This window comes from Calliphora vicina, chromosome 3 (genome assembly GCF_958450345.1).
Source record: "Calliphora vicina chromosome 3, idCalVici1.1, whole genome shotgun sequence".
Classification (NCBI taxonomy): Eukaryota; Metazoa; Arthropoda; class Insecta; order Diptera; family Calliphoridae; genus Calliphora; species Calliphora vicina.
The window spans coordinates 28,721,817-28,746,874 of record NC_088782.1 but is presented as its reverse complement, the minus strand read 5'-3'; the positions used below and the strand labels follow the sequence as shown (position 1 = coordinate 28,746,874).

Here is a 25,058-nt window from a genome sequence, read left to right as displayed (position 1 = left end):
TTCAGCTTTGTTGTGGATGCATTATCCGTTATTTGTGGACGGATTTTGCTGATTTTATATAGCAAACTTCTCGAAAGTATGTCTGACAGAATTATTGAAGATTTGGATCCCGAAGATATCTGGGGTCTTTAGTAAATTGATTTCAACTAACAGACAGTCAGTCAGACAGACAGACGGACATGGCTTAATCGACTCCGCTTAAGCGGAAAATAATATTGAGGAAATTAAAAACGGAATGACAAACTCATATATACCCTTGTCACGAAGGTGAAGGGTATAAAAAAATATATAATAATCCGCAAAGGGGAAAATTATTTACAAAATATTGGGTATTTTAAACTACATGTGTTTACACCAACAGCAAAATTAATAACTATGTTTTTGTGAATTCTTAATTAAACCAAAACTAGCTGCTTTATTTAATACTGTAATGCAGTCAGCTTTTTAATAGCAAATTACATTTCCAAATTTCCACCATGTTTTGTTATTTATCATGCCTAGTATATGCTAAACCATGATTAATCAGATATTTTATTTTATAGTTTTCCATATACTAAGGTAGTCACTCATACAAACATTTGATTTGAGCTGTAATTTAATTGCTGTAATACAAATTTCTATCATTATACTCTGCTATTTATTTCCTCATTTATGTAGAAATTTACATATCTACACATCACGTCTCAATGACACATGTAGACAAAAAGAAAAAAAGCCAAAAAAAGGGAACAAAATCGTACATGAATGTTGTTAGAAAGTGACAAACCGAAAATATTGCGTTTTTTTTTGTAGTTTGTAATAAAAATACATGACACAGAATTTAATATTTCAACTTAAAAACATACAAAATGTTGATAGATTTAAGTAAAAGTTTAATACAATTTTAATTACGAAAAACTCTAGATATTATAAGAAAAATCCTAAATATGTCTCAAGTTCTTTGAATATAAAATCTATATGTCGTCATTCAATCAAAGTTTGGATGGATTGCGTTGAAATTTGCTCTCTTTTCATAGTCTCGTGTATTAGGTTTTTGACAACAGACTTACACTTTTCGCTTTCAGTTACATATCTAGTTGTCATATATGACTAATAGGCCTATGAATTGAAAACAATATACATATAAAGACCTATTGGATATAAACCAAGGCTTTATAAATACCTACGATTGGAGCTAAAAAAAGACTGAAGACTAAATATAGAGCTACAATTGCGGCTTAATCACAAATATATAAAGAACTACAATTTTTAAAGGCCTACTATTGGAGCAAAGCAATGATGTAACAAAAGCTTTCTAATATTCTATGATTGGAGCTAAATCTTAATAAAACTTAAGGATTGCAATTAAACAATGACTAAATAAAAACCTTCTATTGGAGCTAATACAAAACTATAAAAATACCTACAATGAAGCTAAATCAAGCCTACGATTAAAAATAAACCAAAACCATTTAAACACCTACGACTTAGGCTCAGCCAAAACTACATACAAATACCTGTGATTAAAGCTACACCACGTCTATTGAATATAATTCTAGGCTAAATAAAGAACAATAATTTAAACTAAACTGGCAAGACCTACGACTGAAGCTACACTAAGACTAAACAAGGAATATGATTGAAGCTAAACTGATACTATAGATAAACCCACGATTGAAGATAAACAAATATTATTGAAACAACAACGAATGGACCTAAACAAAGACAACAATTGTGGCTAAACAAAGAATATACAATTAAAGCTACACTAGACTATAGTAAGACCTTACGAATGAAGCTAAACTAAGACTATAATTGTAGCTAAACAAAGAATATACAATTAAAGTTATATTAGACTATAGAAAGACCTACGATTGAAGCTAAACATAGAATAAGATTGAAGCTAAACTAGACTACAGATGGACCTACGATTAAAGCTAAACTATGACTAAGGAAAGACCTACGATCAAAGCTAAAGTAAGACTATAGAAATACCTAAGATTGAAACTAATCTAAGACTATGGAAAGACCTAAGATGGAAGCTAAACAGAGACTATGATGCTAAACTAGATCATAGAAAGACCTACGATTAAAGCTAAACTATGACTGTAAAATGACCTATAATTAAAGCTAAACAGAGACTATTATTGAAGCTATTCTAGACTATGGAAAGATCTACGATTAAAGCTAAACTAAGACTGAAGAAAGACCTACGATTAAAGTTAAACTAAGATCATAGAAAGACCTACGATTGAAGCTAAGCAAAGACCTATTATCGAAGCAAATTAAGACTGAAGAAAGACCTACGATTAAAGTTAAACTAAGATCATAGAAAGACCTACGATTGAAGCTAAGCAAAGACCTATTATCGAAGCAAATTAAGACTACAGAAATACCTACGATTGAAGCTAAGCAAAGACTATGAGGCTTTATTGGTACAAAACTCGACATTTTGGAAGAAAAAAAACTTTCTTGGTTACACTATTATGTTCAATAAATAAATTAGAATAAATGACAGATGAAAAATGACATGTAAGTTACTAAAGATAAAAAATGGCGCTACGAACTAAGTCCCCAATGAACAATGTCCCAAAAGGGCAAATGAATTAAGGCCCTAAAATTTTATATAGAAAAAACCAACAACAAAATTTAGGGACTTAGTTAATTTTTTGGGGATTTATTTCATTTCTATAATTGGGGATTTAATTCATAATGAAATTATTATTGTGGGGCGTATCAAAAATTGGCTTCGCTCAGAGAAGTTGTTTTGCATTACCGGCCTTCTGGGGTGTATCAAAACTTGGCTGCGCTGAGAAAAGTTCCTTTGAATTGCGCATTCTGGTCGAAGCCTGTTTTTGATACACCCCAGAGGAGAACACCTTTGCGCCCGGCCGAAGCCCGGCAATGCAAAAAGTTTTTAATATGCGAATACGGTTTCTTTTTCATTTTGGTTGGGGGTTTAGTTCCTTTGGTTGGGGATTTATTTCATTTAGATCTTTTGGGTTTTAATTCATAATGAATTAAGCCCACAATTTTGGGGTTTTAATTCATTTGTGGTTTAGGGAATTTTTTCATTGGGGTCTTTGTTCGTAGCGCCACAAAAAATGTGTTAAAATGTTACTTCATCTGTTGTAAATCCCGCATTTTTATGTTATACACATAGTAAACCAAATCTGCACTCAAAGATTAGATGTCCGAAATCCGGCATTCATTTCTTTAAGCTTATATAAGTAAAATATCAAAAATTTATTAATGAGAAAAAATTTTATGGAAAACCCGTTTGACCCACTATAGGTCCGAATTACTATGGCCTTATACAGGTCGTTGGAAATGTCTTTTAAATATCAATCATTAGATATCGTATTGTCCATATTGATGATATAGTAATCCAGATATAGACCAAAAATAGGAAACAAATTGAGGAATATATATCAAAGCAGACATTGTAGGGTCCAGATAACGATGTCCGTAATGCCAGTGGTTAATTGTAATAGTAAAAAGGCAATTATTAAATAAAAAACAATAATTCGATTAATTTTAAACATATACTTGGATACCCTAATAAATAATTTGTTTATTTTTTGGGTATAGATTTTCTATATTCGTAAATACAAGTAGTAAATGAATTTCATAAGAATTTTATTAATTGTTTTCGATATTGAGGTTTTTCAGGCAATCGAACTAGAGTTAATGCTGAGTTGTAAAACCATTTTTATCAGAAATTTTTATTTAATGGCCTTTACACTTTTCAACATGATGTTTTCATGTTGTTTTTGTTCTTCAAATATTTTTCAGTTAAACGTGATGAATTTGTTTATTCCATGGAAAATTTCGTGTGGTATTTTTTTAGTATTATATATGCAATTCATCATAAAATACATATTTTAACTTTAACACTTTAAGTTTGTCCTCTTGTTTGCCTACCAATTTGTACATATATGCGTTTGTTTTTTGAAACAATAATTGTGTCATGTGCCAAATAATTCAAATGCTGAACGACATTCATATACAGAAAGAGACCAATAAAACAATTACAACATCATTTATTACAATAATGTCAAAGCTGTTAAATATAATTTTTTGTGTTTTTTTTGGATTGTTAAAACATCAACTATAATACTGTTATTCTAGTGTACAGCAACATCAAGTTTTTTTTTGGAAATTTTATTGTATCCTTTAATTTTTTTGAAACATTTTTTATTTCGGTATTTAAATTGGTAAATTTCACATACTATTTCACTGACTCACTCACATAAAGTACAGTCAGTGAAAAAATATATATGTTGCCCTTTTGTCTTTTTTATTTTTCGTATAGTCATGGATTATAAAAATAGATCCTTTAACATGAAACAACAATTTATATGCCAAAAAATGTTGGTTAATATAAATTGTTGATTCAATGCGAAGTACCTTAAATCGTCATTATTTTCAGTTTGTCAGCTTTCTGAGAACTTTGAGGTCTTCCAATAGAAACTTTCAAACTTTAACTGTTGATAGCGGCCATATTATTGAAGCTACATATGTCGAATAACTGATCAGAAACAATTTTATGAAAGTTCGTATATCATGTTCTCTTTATGCCGACCATAGACGTAGAGTATTTTGTAAAATGTCACAGCTGGCTCTTGTTATATCCCATCTACATTTTATTTTATTTAAATATTATTGTTGTATTTACTGCTGCTGCTGTTGTTATTATTATTTTATTCGTTATCTTTTGACTGCAACATCATGTTGCTTTTGTTTCATTTATTTATTTGTTTCATTTATTTATTTTTTGTTAACTTAATACCCAAAAATCACTCACAATTTGTTTATTTGGTTTACTTTTATTCGTCAGATTTTGCATTTTTTATATTAACTAGTGAATAGTGTTGGCATATTTTAATTGATGGAGCTTTTGCTGCCGTAATTTTTTTTTTTACAGCACACTTTGTAGCATCAACGGTATTAAAATCGCAAAATGAAAATAAATAATAAACGTTGTATAGTTTACTAAATAAACTCTTGTTGTTAATATACATATGTATGTTGAAATTCAGTACTGTTGTGAGTTTAGTATTGAAATTTTAAATTTGATAAATATTAACTAAAGACACGTTCACATGATGGAAATATTTTACAAAATATGAAAAAGTGAGAAATGTGGTGCTGGATTTATGGACTGAAATAGTTCTCCATCATCTAAAAACAACTTCTGAAAACATAAGCAAAATCGTTTCACATTTACATGTGGCAAATTCAATTAAAACAAGTAAGATAGCTATATTCGGCTGTGCCGAATCCTTATTATACTTTAAAATACAAATTTAAAATATTTTTATGTAAAAAAAAATTAAAATTTTTTTTGACGAAATTTTTTTCAAATTTTTTTTTTTATTTTTAAAAAAAAAAATTATTTTATTACTAAAAAAAAAATTATGAGAAAAAATTTTATTTGGTGAAAAAAATTCGGTTTAAAAAATATTTGGTCCGATTTTGACCCATTGTATGTCTAAATTACTATAGCCTTATATACATCGTTGCAATGGACTTTGAAATATCTATCATTAGATATCCATATTGTCTTCATTAAAGACTTAGTAATCCAGATATAGATAAAAAATCGGCCAAAAATCGAGGTTGTCCCAGATTTTTATATCTCAGCCATAATACATTTGTGACTTTAACGAAACCCAAGAGCATCCTGACCTTAAAATTAAATACAAATGTGTGAGATATCATAAAAATTTGTTAATCGTACACAGAAAAAACTATTTCCTAAACCGTTTCAATTCAAATATATCTCACATATTGAACGGATTTCAATTATTTTATAATTGAATCAAGTATTCATGTGCTCAAAAACATAATTTTCTGATATTTTCTATTGAATTTTGAGTTTTGAATTTGATAATTTTGACAATTTAATAATAAATAAATTTTCGTTATTGGTTGAACTTTAAATACAAAAATTATTGAATAAATTATTTTCGTAATTGAAAACACATTTTTGTTATTTTTTGTGTTTTCAATTATGATATTATCTATTCAATAATTTTTGTATTTAAAGTTCAACCAATAACGAAAATTGTATATTCTATTGTCAAAATTATCAAATTCAAAACTCAAAATTCAATAGAAAATATCAGAAAATTTTATTTTTGAGCACATGAATACACAGAAAAAAGTTTCAACATAAATATTATGATTTGATTTCATTGATTTCAATTCATAAATAATTTCTTAAATATTATGAGTTTATTCATATTTTATTTTTCAAATTAAATCTAGAAGGCTTGAAAAATATAATTTCAATTTCATTTATATTTTTATATTGCTGAAAAATGTTTGAAATTTTCCTTGAAAATTTTTTTATTTATTTTTATGATTTTCAGCTACAAAATGAGCAAATATCCGCGAAATTGATTAAATTTTTTTTTTTTTTAAATTTAAATTTCCTTCATGAACAATTTTATAATATTTATGAACAAGTTCTTATTCTGAATGAAAAAAGTTTGGGAAAAAAGTCAAGTTCGATTAATAATATTTATTACAAAATTCATTCCAATTATGAATTTTTTTTTTCTGTGTACTTGATTCAATTATAAAATAATTGAAACCAATTCAATATGTGATATATATTTGAATTCAAACGGTTTAGGAAATTGTTTTTTCTGTGTACGATTAACAAAAATGTGATAAATGTTTGAATTGAAATATAATTTTTTCTGTATAAGGCCTATCGATGACATATTAACTAATGAGGCCGCCAACCCAAAATCCTCCAAACTATGGCGTTTTCGGGATATATTTGATCTCATGTCAATTGGTATTGTTCAGTGGACTCAATTTTGTCCACCACACTGCGAATAGTACGATTATGACGACCATAAAATAAGCGAGATTTGCGGAACATTGCTCGAATAGAACACCCATTTTTATAAAACAATTTTATCATTTGCTCGTGTTGCTGAACACTGAATAAATGACAGTCAATTCGATGACCGTTTAGAATACGCAAATTGTTCTTAACAAACAAATTTCATGTTTCAAACTCTAAATTTGTTGTCTGGTACAATTTTGACCCCAGTTATTAAAGGGTTAATAATGTCCCAGATATTTAATATTACAAAATCGTAAATCCAAAGAAACGATCTGAAATTAAATATTAGAAAATAGGTCTTTAAATGTATTTTAAATAAATAATTTAAAAAAACTTCATTTAGCTTTTATTAGAACCGAAAACAATTTATTTAATTTTTTAAATTTCGTTACAAAACTTTCAGATTTGATGCAATTTTATAAGTTTTTGTTGATATCAATTTATATATCTGGCTTAACGATGTCATAAAATGTTTATATTTTATGTTTAAACATCTCCCAATAATCACCAAGCTCCAAAAATTCAAGCATTTGAAAATTTTTTTCGAATTTGACTTGAATGCAAATGTAATTATGTTTTAAATTTAAAAAATATTTGAAAAACACTTGCTTTCAACTTGAATTCCACTACAAAAGCTTATTGGGCTATGGGTAATTGAAATACAAAAATTATTTTTATTTGGATTTTTTTGTAAAAATTAATTTTATAAGGTATAAGTTTGTTATTCCGTTTGTAATTTCTACATTTTTCATTTGCGGCCCCACAAAGTATATATTCTGGATCGTTATAGATAGCGAAGTCAACTTTCCGTAGCCACCAAATATCATATATACATGATTCATACATCAATATATTGGGAATTCTTCCGGCTCCGTTGCTATTTAAAATCTACAAAATCGGCCCACGTCGGCTGAGATATATGGAAAACACCTTGATATATGGAAAACCTCGATTTTTGGCCTATTTTTGATCTATATCTGGATTACTAAGTCATTCATATAGACAATATGGACATCTAATGATAGATATTTTAAACGCAACGATGTATATAAGGATATAGTAAGTTGGACTTACAATGGGTCGAAATCGGGAGAAATATTTTATAACCCGAATTTTTTTTGTTAATAAATTTTTTTTTACAAAAAACATTTTTAAAAATTCAAAAAATATTAAAAAAAAATTTAAAAAAAAAAATTGGAAAAAACTTTTTAAAAAACAATTAAAAATTAAATTTTGTTCACATAAAAATATTTAAAAAAGTTATTTTAAAATATAATTTGTTGAAGGGTTTATAAGATTCGGTACAGGCGACTTGTTATACCCTACACCACCATAGTGGGGAGGGTATAATGCGTTTGTGCAGATGTTTGTAACGCCCAAAAATATTAGTCTAACACCCACCTTAAAGTATACCGATCGACTTAGAATCACTTTCTGAGTCGATTAAACGATGTCCGTCCGTCTTATCGGCTGGCTGGCTGTCCATGTAAACCTTGTGCGCAGAGTACAGGTCGCAATTTTGAATTGAAGATATTTCGATGAAATTTGGTACTGGCTGAAATCGGTCCATTATTTCACCTAGCCCCCATACAAATGTCCTCTCGAAATTGGACTTTATCGGTCATAAATGTTTAATTTATATATGTATCTCCACAAATTCCGCTCCAAATAAGTTTTATATATACAAAATTATTGTCACCAAATTTTGTTACGATCGGTCCATAATTAGTCATAGCTCCCATATAGACCCGCTTCCGAAAATCACTTTAACGTGCATAAATCGCTTAAAAATGTTGGTATACTCACAAAATTCAACATAGTAAACTTTCATGTAGACATAAATCACACGACTTAATTTCATGGTGATCGGTCCATAATTGGACATAGCCCCCATAGAAGGCCCACTTCCGAAAATCACTCAAAAATATAAATTATTGAAATTTTAAAAGAAAAATGTTTTTGCTCTTTTACTTAGTGTAGGGTATTATATGGTCGGGCTTGACCGACCATACATTCTTCCTTGTTTTTTTTTTTTGTAATTTGTTTGAAAGTATTGCTACTTTGACCCGAAACTCGAATATTCAAATAAGCAATGCAACCTCTAAATGTTATCCGATTTCAGCATATTAGACCTCGGGAGCATCGAAAATGTAAAAATTGCAAAATAATAGCCACCATAATACTCATATTTGCAAAATATTTTGTGAAATACTGACAGTGTAAGGCTTTTGTAATATCATTCTACTTTGTTTGATCTGGCAAAAGTAATGTAACTTCAAACATATGTTTGACAAAACTCATATAAGTTCAACATTATATTATGTACAAAAGCAGAAACTTAAGTTTCTTGTACTGAATCAGTACTCAGAAACATAAATTTATGAATTCTCCACAAAATATTTCTTTCTATGTACCTTGACCTAAATACCCAAAGACACAACTTCTGCTTAAATTATTAGCCATTACCCTTTAAGATGTCAATCTAAATAACATTTTATTGTGATTATTATTGTTATGTATTTCATAAATTTTCATTGAAGATTTATCTGGTGAATCTTAAAATTGCCAATGACATAAAACGATTTTGAACACGCTTCAAAATCAACACATACTTCATCTTACACACTTTCACTTCAAAAAACCATGCAAACATACATACATTATGTTTAAATGATTAAGTCTATCAATTTGATATATATGTAGACATTTTCTTTATTTTTTGCTGATGTTGGCTGAAGAGCCATGTGTTGCAACTACAAAGGATAATCAATTATCGAATGCCATAATGATTTATACAAGTGGCATGTTAAACAAATATGCTTTGTCGCAGTACCAGGCTCAAAGTTGTGAAAGTCTGGGGTGTAGAGATGAAGGTGTATGATTTATATACTACTAAAACGTGTGTATACATAAAGATATACATATGTTTTAATACATGTATAAGGGCAATATAAATACAATATGATTTTATATGTCATTAAAATGACTATGACAGCCACCTGTGAACTTATAATACAACTTGAGATTTTTCATAACCATTTCAATTTTATTTATTTATTTTTTAATGTATTTTCTGATTAAACTCAAAGACAAAAGACACAGACAATATATACGAATTTATGGTTTTTTTCTTGGTTGTCAAGAAAAACAAAAGGGCATAACAGACACAAAAATTAAATAAATAAATGATGTATTATGGTATGACCTTTATACATAAATTCTTGGCATATGTTAAATATTAATCAAATATGTATAACAGTGCTAGCTAAAGGTATTCGAACAGCTTAATAAATAATATATTAGTATGTAAATCCATTGATAATGAATGTAGCTGAGAATGAATGTAATTCCTAGTCCACTAGTTGCAGAGTGTTGCAGAGAGTTAGTTAAATTAGTGAATTTATATTTATTTATAAAATAAAGAATAAGGAACGTTTGATATTCTTGATTATTTTTCGTTTGTTTTTGTTAGCAACAATACAGATTTAACACTTTATATAAAAAGAACTTATCTTGTGTGAATAACCACACAAAATTAATATTTTTTATACCTACAACATTTTGTATACACAGAAAATACACAAATTTATTAAAAAATATTTGTTTATATCCAGATATTTCAAAAGTGGCTTCTTGTGTGGTTTTCCACACACTGTAATTTCAATAAATGTTGCATTACCAACAGATTTTTTTATGAAAATTCAGCCGCATCAATTTAGCACAGAAATTGCATTAATATATTCAAAAATATTTTTAATGTCGAAATATTTCAAAAGTGGCTCTTGTGTGGTTTTCCGCACATATTAATTTTAATTAGGAACGGCATTTTCTATGAAATTTAGCACAGAAATTGCATTAATCTATTCAAAAATATTTTTTATGTCAAAATATTTCAAATGTGGCTCTTGTGTGGTTTTCCACACATAGTAATTGCAATTTTGCACTAGGAACAGCACATTTTATGAAATTCCTTCTGCATCAATTTAGCACAGAAATTGCATTAATATATTCAAAAATATTTTTTATGTCGAAATATTTCAAAAGTGGCTTCTTGTGTGATTTTCTACACATAGTAATTTCAATGAATTTTAAACTAAAAACTGCATTTTTTTATGAAATTCCTGCTGTATCAATTTAGCACAGAAAATGCATAATTTCTTCAAAAATATTTTTTTACATCGTGATATTTTTTTTGTGTGGTTTTCCACACATAGTAATTTCAATGAATCTTGCACTAGGAACAGCATTTTTTATCAAATTCCTGCCTTAATTTATTCAAAAATATTTTTTATGTCGAGATATTTAAAAAGTTATCTCTTGTGTGGTTTTTCACACATAGTAATTTCAATGAATATTGCACTAGGAACAGCATTTCGGCAAATGTACTTTAGATGTTTGCGAAAATAGCTTAAAGATAAAATAATTTGATGACAAAAATATATAACAATAAATATGACAACAAAATATGTTGCTATGTGTGGAAAATAACACACGAGTTTAAATAACGTAAGTGAGGGTTAACATGGCGTTGCTTTAGCTAAGCGTAATATATACACTATACACTATAGCCTAAGCTTACACTAAGTTTCTTCTTCACAAGTGACCTACTGAGACATAATTTCATTTAATCTTTTTATGTGTATAGACCAGTCATGGGCAAACACATACCACCATGAGTATATTTGTGTGCGTTAAGCAGCAGAGAGATGACTGCACGTTATAACAAAATAAAATTTTTTCTAGGTGTAATAAAAGAGAGAAAATCATAAACATAAAAAAATCCGCAACATAACCTTGCTTCTACAAATGCTAAACAGCAACTGATTTGATTTTGATCTCTGAGATCGTAACAAAGCAACAAACAAGTGGTCATTTCAGTAAAACACAGACACACTAATACACACAAGCTTATAGTGTAGGTGTGTCAACAAAGCGTCAGCAGAATTTTTTGGCCTATGCACGCGTGCATTAGAATCCCAATTTTGCTCGTGACTGGTATAGACTCTCAGGTTTTTAAAAATTGTGTGGTCCTTACTTTAACTGATCTCTTTCCTTTAATGCTTATATTTTTTTCATCTGTTTTTTATTGATTTAATATATTTTTTTTTGGAAATTTCGTCTTTTTCCTTCATTTTTGCACAATTTTCTGGTTGATCAATGTATTTCTTGGTATTTTGTATTTTGATGGATGCATGATTGACAAAATATTTATTTATTTAGTTTTATTATCAACTTGCTGTTGATATTGCTTTGTCTATTTTCTTTCCTGTTTTCTTATTATCGTCAATATTTTCTTGAAAACTGTTTTAGTTACACATACACATCAAAGTACATGCATTCATGTGTGTACCCCGCAGAACTTGCAACTAAGAACCATTTATTATTACCCACTAAGTGAATTTAATACATGAAGAGGTCAAGCGAGAACCACTTATTAGTTATGAACTAGTGAATACTGATAATTTGCTTTAAAATTCACCTAATAAATTCAAAATTATTTTTATATTTTGTCCAAAAATTTGCCTCTTTTTTTATTTTTTAAAACATATCTTATTACTGATTTGGTTTGTCAAAAATTATTCGAATAATCTAAAATAGAATATACTTTTTATTCGAATGAATAATAGTTATTAATTTAGAAAAAAAAATTATTCGATCACTAGTTGTGGATTAATCGAATAGGAATAGAATTTAATCAGAATAATAGCCTCTATTATCATTTCCAATTTTTTGAATACGTGGTACAAAGGTTTTTTATATGTATGCAAACTTTGAAGTTTTAAATTCGCTTCGTTTTGTCTTTTATCGCGATTCAAAGTTAAAATTTTATATAAGAATGGTTTGAAATTTATCAATTTAAATTGTATTGGTCTCATAGTAATTCTTATATATTCATAAAAATTATTTCTTTTTTTTAAACAAATAAAAATTGTCCTTGAACAAAGGATATCTTGTAAAAGAATTTTTCCACTTTTTTAAAAAATATTTGGAATGGTTTATTACTTATTCTGAGATAATAAACATTTAGTAAATATTTCCTAATGATCCGAAGAATAGTCAAAAATTTCAAATATATGTTTGGGCATATCTTTGCAATTCTACGATTTTTATAAACTTAGTCTCATATATAAATCGTAAGGAGTTCAATTTTCTGAGTATATAACCAAAAATAAAATTATTCGAAGATTCCGAGCCAAAACAACTGCACATTTTTTGAGACTATCTGATATGTTGTAGAGGTTGAGGCAAAACAGCCCAACCACTTCATTCTAAATACTTTCTAATAGGTATTACAACTTGTGGACGAGCGTTGTCATGATGGAATATTAGGATTTCATATCTGGCATTATATTCTGAGCATTTTTTGGGTAATGCTCCCTTAAAACGAATCAGTTTCGTTAATGACAGATATGTACTCTTAAAAATGACATACATACAAGGTGGCGCAAAAGTAAACTTCCGATGTTTTTTGGCTGTAATTAAAAAAAAAATGAAAAACTTTGATTCTTCTTGTGGATTATTTTTATTTGGTCTTTTAATTTTTTTTACATCAAGTCGAGAATATGATGTCATGTAAATGGCCGCCGCCACAGTTGATTGTCATTTGAGCCCTTTTTATGGCATTTTCCATCACTTTGGCCAAAACTTCCGGCGATAGGTTCTCACATTCTTGATGGATATTGTCTTTAAGAGCTGCAAGAGTCTGAGGCTTTTTGACATAAACCCGCGACTTCAAAAAGCCCCACAAAAAGAAGTCTAGAGCGGTCAAATCAGGAGATCTCGCAGGCCAGTACAAATCGCCAAAACGGGAGATTAAGCGCCCGGGAAGTGCAGCCTTCAGCATATCGGTTGTGGCACGTGGAGTGTGTGCCGTTGCACCGTCCTGTTGGAACCACATGTTTTCCAATCCCAATTCATCAAGTTGCGGCAAAAAGAACTCGATGATCATTGCTCTGTAGCGCTCACCATTCACAGTAACCGTTTGGCCAGCGACGTCTTCGAAGAAAAAAGGTCCGATGGCTCCTCCAGCGAAAACAGCACACCATGCAGTGACTTTGAGCGGGTGTAATGGCTCTTCGCTGATTTTCAGTGCCCCATAAGCGTAAATTTTGCTTATTTACGTACCCGCTAAGATGGAAATGGGCCTCAAACTCATGATTATTTTTGATTCACGTTGTGCCAAAGTCACCGACCGATTATTGGTCAAATAAATAGTCAGCAATATTCCGCGTTCTGGAGCAGTGTAGCGTAACATTATTTATTAACGTGTATTTTGCATGTGTTTACTACACAAATGTCAAAACAGAACTGACATTAGGGGCCAATCGCAAAATTTATAGCATATTCTGATAGGAGGATTACTTTTGCGCCACCTTCTATAAATTAGTAGCAACAAAAACCGCGTTCAAAATATATGCCATCTATCCCCCATTTTTAAGTCATGTACCCAATAGTTTATAATTTTATTCGAAGTTGGTTACATTAAAAATTGTATCAGAAACAACATTCTTCATCATTTTCCAATTTACTTTGGATTAAAACACAAGGGAGAAAGCGAAAATCTTATCTTATCCCTTCCAAATTTGTTAAAACACGGTAAACAGGTTCTTTATGATCATAAATATTTTTAAGTTTTAAATTGGCTTCTGTTTGTATTTTAAGAATGGTTTAATTGTATATAACTTTTTAACTTCTTATCAAATTTTCCATTGAAATTTTCTTTTGAACACAAAATATTGAACCAAAACATTTTTTCTACAAACGTTATCTTAAAAATTATTTCTTCCATTTTTTTTGGAAGATTTTCATGAAAAATTCAACAACTTCAAATAAACTTTAAATCGCATTAGAGGAAAGACCACTTGCAATTGCCCAATTAACGAATTTGACAATTGGTTTACATATTTTTGGAAACAGATATAAAATTTTTATCCAAAAATAGTCTGCCAACATGGCAAGTAAGCTTTTTTAAAGGTGCGAACATTGGCTTAGAGTTTTGGTATTCTTTTCTTGACGCTGCCCACTCGTGAATATCAATATGATAGAAATGTGAAATTTAAATGACATTTTGTAAACATCGTCTAAAAGCTTTGGTACTAATTTTGAGCAGTTGTGAATCTTGAATGATATTTTGTAAATCCTCTATGCAAACAAAATAAAGTTATATAAGAGTTATTTTCAAACTCTGTGAAGAGGTTACAACTGAAGTAAATTATGATTAGTTATCAAACATTATTACTTAATTAGTTATTTCCAATGACATTCACATATTAAATTTATATACCAAATTGTAAGATAACTAGTTCTTAGATGTTGTGATGCTAGTTCTATGAACTGCTGGGTATCTCCAAAACTGCAGGATATTTATTTTATTAAATGTTATTATGTAAATGTAGAGAAATTATTTACATGTATCTATGTGAAAACGAGTATGAGTGTCTGTATGTGTAGCTGTAAGCATGTTAACAATATATGTTTATTGAATTCTAAATACAATTTTATTTATTTATCTATCTATTTATTGTTTAAGATAATATTATTTTCTTTAATACAAATTCAGTAAATAACAGTTTTTTTTTTCAAATATTATGTAAATAAAAGCCAATTTAAAATATCTCTAGTTGTGTTAAAATAAAATATAACAAGTAAGTGGGTTATATTCGGCTATGACGAATCTTGTATACCCACCATCAATATGTGACAATGAAATATTTGTATGATATAGGCTGGTAGAATGATTAGGTTCATATGAAACTTTTTTATGTCCAATTTCATCACGAAATTAATTATACTGTCCAACAAATTGAGACTTTTTGATTGGAACAGGCTAGCAACCCTATAATTCTGACATCCGAACATCGTTTGATCTCAAATCGTGCCAATAGCATGAGTATGAGTCAGGACCGTCTAAATTAATTTTTTTTTCGTCAGAGAAAATTATTTTTTTCCACTCATCTGTCCATTTCATATATTTTCTTGCGAATTTTAGACGATTTTCTTTATGGTGCTTTTTTAGCATTGGTTTACATTTCGGGTTTTTCCATTTTATGTTTTCATCGTTTCGTAAAATGTGTGCAACCTGTTTGGAAGTCACTGGAAGATTCAATTTATATTTTATTTGTGTGGAATTCAATTTGTTGCGGGTTGCTTTTTGTTTTATTAGTTTAGGTTTTCTTCTTGTTAGTTTTGTATTTCCCTTTGTAGGTTTGCGAACTCCATAATTTTGACCTTTCTTCAAGAAATTTCGAACCACACTTTTCGAACGGTCGATTTTAAGTCCAATTTATCTATTGGAACATCCCTGGTCGTGAAAAAATTTAATTTGAATCTTTTCTTGATCGGGCAAAACAGTTCCCTTGGTCATCTTTAAAAGTGATGAAATTTATTGATTCAAATAGAAAAAGTTGCAGTAAATTGAGATGTTACTATTAGAAACGTACCTTTGGTTGAAAAAAAACTAAAATTGATAATGTTTTATTTTTGGTTAAGTTGTCTCTTATTAAAAAAGTTAAATTTTGGTTTTGGATGAGAAGAACAGAGATATAACAAATATACAGAAAAAAATTAAGTGCGTTTATAGGAATATGCACCAGTGTATAACCTTGAATATCCATTTTTTATGGATTTCAAGCAATATTTTACAGCAAATTTAAAATTTATTTAAAGAAAAATATTTTAATTTTTTCTGAAAAATTTTACAAAAAATTTAAAAATAAATTAAAAGCTTTTAGATTTAAATCTCTTCTGGAATAATTTTAAATCTAAAAGCTTTTAATAACAGAAAAAAATTTAAAATTTAAAAAAAAAATATTTTCTTCCCATAAAATTGACTTTTCCACAAATTTTAAATTAGCTAATCCACAAGTAGGCACCTAATAGGCGTAGAATCCTTTTCAGAGACTCATTTCATAGGTTCATCAATTATGTATCATATGCTTTTTTAAATTTTTTGATTATCTCATTGGCTTCAAAAGTTATGATTTTTGCAACGAAAAAACTCAAATGGCGCCACTTTGAGACGGTCGGAAAGACGGACATAGCTATATCGTCTTAGAATTTAATAAGGACCCAGAATATATATACTTTTGTGGGTTTGTGAAGAATATTTTTATGTGTTGCAAACGGAAAGACAAAATCAATATACCCCCCATCTTTTAGTGACGGAGATATAAAAAATAAAAACACTTTAAATGTCAATATTTAATATGGCAATTTAAAAATCAACAGAATGACATCTTTCAAATGTATGTAATCAAAAATTAAACTTAGTTTTATATATTTTTTTTTTGTTTTGCTATGAAATATATACTTTTATCTTATGTATGCAAAGTATTCATAAGGGAAATCAAATGTCTAAACGAAAACAAACCAACCAGCCAACCAACAAACAGACAGACATTAGATACATATCACCATGGCCACCATGGAATTACAACTGTCTGTCTGTATTAATTTGTGTAACCAACATTTAGGTTAAAATTTATAATTTGTTTAAGTTTGCATGAAATTGTGGCTATGAAATGAAACAATAAACTAAAATCCTACAAGGACAGGTCAATAGGTTATTATTACTTAATATTGAAGTGTAGGGAACGATATTTAAAGTTAAATTTTAACAAATTTAATTTATTCTTACACAAATCCAATCAATTAAGATTAATTTTCTTTTTTTTCTATTACATTTTTATTTTGTTATTTTATTGTATATTTCTCTGTTACTAAATGTTTGTAATTCTTAAAATAGTTTTCGAAAAATATTTTACTTTGCAAAACTTTTTAACAAACAAAACAAAAAATTAAAATACATATTTTCATAAATAATTTGTTTTCAAAAAAACTTTTTTCTCTCTTTCATTGTTTCAAAATTGATTAAATCATTAATTAGTGGTATCCACGTATGGTAAGTTTATCATTAATAATATAAACATTTTCAAACATTTCATATTTATACACACAAATATTATTATTACTATTATTATTTTTATAATAAATATTTAAGTATTTATCAGTTCATTTACTTTATTATTTGTTTAAGTTTTAATTTACATTTGCATAAATATTTATTATAAAATACTACTACTACCACAGTTATACAGTACACTTTAAATACTATTTCAATATTTATTTAATTAATTAAACCACGTATCGTTATTAAAATGTTACAAACATTTTACTTTTTTTAATTTAGTTACGAGTGGCAGCCTTGAATGAACCCTATATTGGCGATTTACAGGGAATACGTGGAGCTGATTTTGCCTGCTATCGCCAGGGCAGAAGAGCTGGTTTATTGGGAACATTTAAAGCATTCCTGTCATCAAGGTATGTTGTGTTTTTGTATTATGATTATTTCCTGTTATTTTATGCTGCTTTATTTAGTGATTTAAGGTATTTGCTTTAAATATCAAAAGCTTTATGTTTAACTTGTCAAAATATTGTTTTTAATTAACATTTTGCCAGAATTCATAACAAAGGATATTGAAATAATGTTTCTAAGTACTAGGGAACGGAAGAGCTGTTTCCTCTTTTCCTTTTTTTTTTTTTTGGTGAAATGTCAAAATACAATTATAAATAGTTAATTATGGTTTAATTTTGGAAGAGATGTTTTTAATAGAACTTGTTATTTTTGTTCTGTTTTATAAAATCACAGTTTAGTTATATCCTGTAACTCAGGTGCGGATTCTGTGAGAGGGGAAAGGAAATTTCCCACGACACATTCCGTTTGTAATCTCTACATTTTTTATTTCCGATCCTATAAAGTATATATATTCTGGATCCTTATAGATAGCGTCTGTCTGTCTGTCTGTCTGTCTGTCTGTCTGACTGTCTGTCTGTCCGTCTGTCCGTCTGTCCGTCTGTCCGTCTGTCTGTCCGTCTGTCTGTTGAAATCAATTTTCTGAAGACCCCAGATATCTTCGGGATCTAAATCTTCAATAATTCCGTCGGACATGCTTTCGAGAAGTTTGCTATTTAATCAGCAAAATCGGTCCATAAATAACGGAGATATGAGCAAAAAACCGGGAAAACCTCGATTTTTTACCTATTTTTGATCTATATTTGGATTACTAAGTCATTAATATAGACAATATCTAATGATAGATATTTCAAAGTCCATTGCGACGATGTAGATAAGGCTATAGTAAGTTGGACCTACAATGGGTCAAAATCGGGAAAAATATTTTTTAACCCCAATTTTTTTTTCATCAAAAATTTTTTTTGTCATAAATTTTTTTTCAAAAAAATAAATTTGTAAAAAATTTGGAGAACACTTTTTTTAAAAAAAATTAAAAAAAAAAAAATTTTGAAAAACAATTAAAAAAAAATTAAATTTTGTTTACCTAAAAATATTTAAACAAATTTATTTTAAAGTATAATTTGGTGAAGGGTATATAAGATTCGGCACAGCCGAATATAGCTCTCTTACTTGTTTTACCTACCTTAGTCTGAATTTTGGCTAATTGCGGATCCAAATCTCTCTCGATTAGTATTAGGAAAAAAGAATTATTTTAAAATCGATACTAAGTCAAAGGTAGTTTTTCGCGATTTTTTTCGAGACAATAAAAACAAAATTAATAATGAGTTTACGTTTTTCTCAAAGATAACATTTTGGGAAGTAGCACAGAAGACAAATAATTTCAAAATTGCGATTTCCAGAGCCTTCCGAACTAGACCTATATTTAATGTAAATTTAAAATTTATGCCAAAGTTCTATAATCGCATAGCTCCTTTCAAATAATTAAAACCTTTTTTGTATGACCCAATATTATCCTATATATTTTGCTAAAGGAATTTATAGCCCGGACCTTGGTACCGTCAAAAAAGTGAAGAAGCTAAAAACTTTTTTGCAAATTGTGGAATTCTCAATATAAAATCACCAATTTATTTTTCACTTTTGCATTTTTATCAAAAGTTTCTATATAAGGGTAAAATTTTAATAAAAACGATTCATAAATAAAACTTTTATTGCATTTTAAAAATTGAAATTTTCCAAAAAATCAGGTACTATTTTTGATTCCCATATTTTTGAAAAAATTTTATACATTTTTGAAAAGAAATCATCAAAATTCACAACTCACAGTAACTTGATTTTGAATCCATAAATTGGAATAGTGGAAAAGAAAATATACATATATTATATGTCAACATATAGGAAATTGCTTCTTCTTTTAAGAAATTTATAAAATATTAAAGAATTACAAAACGTATAAAAGACTTTTTGCCAAAATAATGAAATAAAACTTCTTTGCTGATTTTTTTTAGAAATTTTAATTTTTAAAATTAATCGTTTCTGATGGTATTTGGACAACACATATAGCAATATTATTTCTCTAAATCTGCTGAACAGATATCCAAGAGTTGAAATTTGTGGTAAATAAATTAAAAAAAAAGATAAAAAACTCTCCATCGTTACAATTGGGGGATTCAAACGGTCTCCTATTAGGTCGTATTGTCATATCAGTTAATCAGTGCCGAACATTCTGGATGCCCAGTTGAGGGGTCTAACACCGGAAAAATTCACCATATGGTGTTGGCCGATTAGAGATTGAATACGCTAGAGATTGTGAAAGCCATATGCATCTCCCTTGGTTGAGTGATTTTAATTTTGAATGATGACTTGTATATGATAAAGCTTTCCGCCATAGGGTGCCGTGGGTTTCTCGAGGTGAATTAGCGTCAGAGAAGGCCAAGATGGGTTTGTCAGCCAATAAAGTTGACCGTTTTTTGGTATGTACGCGATATAATACCTTCAGAAGGGTAAAACAATCAATAGTTATTATTAGCCAACTTGTTGGGTCGATTTAATAAGGATTGGTTAAATTTTTTTTTTCACCAGGACAATGCAAGCGTTGTTTTTAGGGTGGGTCAATTTAGCCATCGATATTGTTCCATTGATTTTTCTATAGCTTTTGGCATGAGGAAAAAAATTTCCACTACGACATATCAAAACAAGTAAGAAAGTATGGTCGGTCAAGCCCGACCATATAATACCCTACACTAAGTAAAAGAGCAAAAACATTTTTCTTTTAAAATTTCAATAATTTTAATTTTTGAGTGATTTTCGGAAGTGGGTCTTATATGGGAGCCATGGCTAATTATAGGCCGATCACCATGAAATTTCGTCGTGTGATTTATGAAAGTTAACTATGTTGAATTTTGTAAGTATACCAGCATGTTTAAGCGATTTATGCACGTTAAAGTGATTTTCGGAAGCGGGTCTATTTGGGAGCTATGACTAGTTATAGACCGATCGTAACAAAATTTGGTGACATGAATTTTGTATATATAAAACTTTTTTGGAGCGCAATTTGTGGAGATACATATATAAATTAAACATTTATGACCGATAAAGTACAATTTCGGAAGGACATTTGTATGGGGGCTAGGTGAAATAATGGACCGATTTCAGCCAGTTTCAATAGGCTTGGTCCCTGGGGCAAAAAAATAACATGTACCAAATTTGATCGAAATATCTTCAAAATTACCAACCAGCCAGACGAACGGACGGACATCGTTTAATCAGAAAGTGATTCTAACTCGATCGTTATACCTTAAGGTGGGTGTTAGACCAATATTTGTGGGCGTTACAAAAATCTGCACAAACGCATAATACCCTCCCGACTATGGTGGTGTAGGGTATAAAAATCAATTTCGAGGAAGAAATGACTCGGCGAAAATACATTTTACTCCAACGATGAAATCATATCATAAACAAATACTTATTTTGGGATAATACAATTGGAGAAAAGTTGAACAAAGACCATAATGTTGAAACGATTTTTTATCCAAAAATCTGTGTTTCATTCAAAAAGTCACGAAGTTATTGAGCCACCCTCGAACTCAATTATTTTGCTCACCTTTTTTGTGCAATCATTCTTACTGTTGAACAAACACTTTATAAAATCTTATTTATTTCTCTTCTCTACTCTACACCTTAATAATACTAATCAATTTAATTAACTATGTTTAAATCCTCTTCCAGCACAGATAACTAATCATAAATTAATTAAAACTTGCCTCTCTACAACATACTTACCTACCTAAAAACCATACAAAATATCTTCATTAATAACTAAACAATTTTGCAGAACTAAAAAAAAATTAAATTACAAGCACACACTTACTTATTAGTACAGGAATTTTTAATAAGACACCTACAAATAGACAGACATACAGCCACACTCTTGCTAAGAAAAGTCTTATACTAATTGCTGCTCTACTAACATTTGATGGCACTTAAAAATATTTCATTTCATGTTGCTTTTTTTATTAATTAAAAACATAAAAAATATAAATACAGTTTCTATTTTTTCTTCATATTTCAACTAACAACGCCTTGACTTAATGAACAAAATTAAAAACTTTCTACAGCTATTATTGTAATAAACTTAATTACAGGTTATTGTATAGAAGAGAAAGACAAAACAAAACAAAACAAAACAAAATTTTAAATAATAGTAATTTGTTGCAGGAAGAAAACACATTCTTGACACTCATATAACTTTGCTTTTTTTTTAATAAAATGTTGATGTTGTTTTATTAATAAAAATACAAAATATTTGTTTAAGTAATTATTTGTTGTATTGTTCTTTTAAAAGTTTAATATTATGAAAACAGAAAAACTTAAATAACTATGATCTTGTTAGGAAACTTATAAGTCCCAACTCTAGTAGAAAATTTGGGAGCAAAAAAAAATGTATTTTATTACTTTTAATAAGGCGTTCAACATAAACACAAGCACAACAGGTGCCCATAATGATTATGACAGGACTAAATAACAAATATAGCAACAATAACAGCAAGTAGTACAAAATGTATTTTTAGATTTCCATGACTGGGTTTAAAAAAAAATCCACGGCTACAAAAAAATATAAAATGTGATACTTGTGGAAAAAATTTTGCCAACAGCCGAAAAAAGTATGTATATTGCAAACTTTTATATTTTGTGGTGGCTAAAAAGTTTATATTTTCTTTTACGAAAATATTACTGGTCACTAAAATTTAACATGATTTGCCAGTAGATTAGGGCAAAAGTAATTTCCCAGAATTTCATGTGCAGGTTAAATACAAACAAAATCTTATATACCCTTCACCAAATTATACTTGAAAACAAAAAATTTTAAATCTTTTTAGATAAACAAAATTAAATTTTTTTTTTAAATTTTTTTTTAGATTTTGAATTTTTTTTTTTTAAATTTTTTAGTAAAAAAAAATATGACAATAAAATTTTTTTGTGGTTAAAAAAATTTCGTGTTAAATGTTTTCCTATTTTGACCCAATGAAGATCCAACTTAGTGTGGCCTTATATACGTCGTTACAAAGGACTTTGAAATATGTATCTATCATTAAGTATCCATACTGTCTATATTAATGACTTAGTAATCCAGATATATATATAAAAGCCAAAAATCGAGGATGTCCTGGTTGTTTCCTTATATTTCAGCCATTTGTCGGCAGATTTTTTCGATTTTAAATAGCAATCGAACCGGGTCTATAGTATATATATAAATCATGTATGTAAGTTATTTGGGGGCTACGGAAAGTTGTTTTCAACACACAGACGGTCAGACGGACATTACTATATTGACTCCGTATTTTATGGAGTCACAAATGAAAAATGTAGAAATTACAAACGGAATGACAATCTTGGGTGAAGGGTATAAAAATAAAAAGTTTTCAAAATTATTGGAAATAAAATTAATTTTACAAGCTTGTGAATATCCTCAACCATTTCATCAAATTTTATTCAAATCGGTGACCGATAAAATACTTGTAAATATACAATTTAAGTAGGTGCTCATTTTTATTATACATTTTACCTTGAATACTTTCTGCAATATTCATTTATATATTTTTTCAATCCTAAACTAAATATGTAAATTTCCACGATGAAGAACGCGACATTCGTACAACCTTGAAGTGAAAAAATAAAAAATATTTTCTTTCCATTTTCAAGTGGTATTTTCGTAGCACTATGTTTAATGCGAAAGGTATGTTTTTTAGTTCTGTTTTTTCCAATATACACGCAGAGAAAAAATATAATTGGGCATGGTTACTGTAACCATTTAAATAGTGTTACACGATTTTTAACTATATTATAGTCAAAGTAACTATTTACATGATTGTGGTAACCATAATATGGTTAATTTATGATTCACATGATTGTATCAACCATATATATGGTTACAGCAACCATATGTATGATGAATAATTTTATCATAATACGTTGTTCTCAGATTATGACAAGCCTTAAGCCGAGATCAACATAATATGATAAGTCCTTCATCATATGAATGGTTGTCACAAACATATATTTGTTTACTGTAACCATATATATGGTTGTTACAATCATGTGAATCATAAATTAACCATATTATGGTTACCACAATCATGTAAATTGTTACTGTGACTATAATATAGTTAAAGAACTTGTAACAATATTGAAATGGTTACAGTAACCATGCCCAACTATATTTTTTCTCTGCGTATATTAGCAACAAACATGTGATCTAGAACGCAACAACAGATGATACCCATTTTGGACTGCATCCAGAAAAATTCAAAAATCTGCGTATTGGAACAGACTATTTTGAAGTAATTTCGTTTAAACTAAAGTTCAATTATGTTCTTATTATGTTGTTCCCTCCCGTTTGAAATAACAATTAGTTCAAATGATTTCAACTCTAAATTCATTTAACTGCCAAATGCTTCGTATTTATTACACTGCTTCTGCTAATGCTTTTACTGTTTTCCCAATGAGTTCCTGCAGATATGAGGCTTAAACTTTCATATTGTAATTTTTCTTTAGCATAATTTGTCTAAATAAACATCCCGCAAGTTTTTCTGATTTGTACGTTATTTTCTCTTTCATAATTGAATATTTTCCAATTTATTTTTCCTAATTCCATACGTTTTCACTGCGTCTTCTCAGCTACTTGATCGCCACATTCCTTATAATTTAGCAGATCTCTTTTAATATTTCCCAAGTAACGCTTATCGTTTTCCTTCTTCTTTGGCCACACGATTTACCCATCTTAATCTGCATATTATATTCTTAATATATCTTATATTAATACAAATATTTATTTTTTAAATAAGATACACTTACGATAGCGATCGCGACCCTCCTTGAAAATCTAAACAAAATTTTTAGTGTGATTTTTATATAATAACGACAAAATTTTGATTTGATTTTAAATTTCCAGTTACTTGATTAGAA

At 28.8% G+C, this 25,058-nt stretch overlaps 1 protein-coding gene across 6 annotated transcripts in view; it reads left to right on the top strand.

Moving 5' to 3' along the window:
• The window catches only part of Mp (Multiplexin), a 754,200-nt gene that overhangs the window by 630,551 nt on the left and 98,591 nt on the right, over positions 1–25,058 (top strand). For 4 of the 6 annotated variants that reach the window (XM_065503878.1, XM_065503876.1, XM_065503874.1 and 1 more), the window contains 2 exons: positions 17,730–17,744; positions 18,033–18,163. In XM_065503878.1, coding sequence (XP_065359950.1) covers positions 17,730–17,744; positions 18,033–18,163 — 146 coding nt within the window. The remainder of the gene's footprint in view (positions 1–17,729; positions 17,745–18,032; positions 18,164–25,058) is intronic. The other 2 variants (XM_065503879.1, XM_065503877.1) reach the window with 1 other exon arrangement.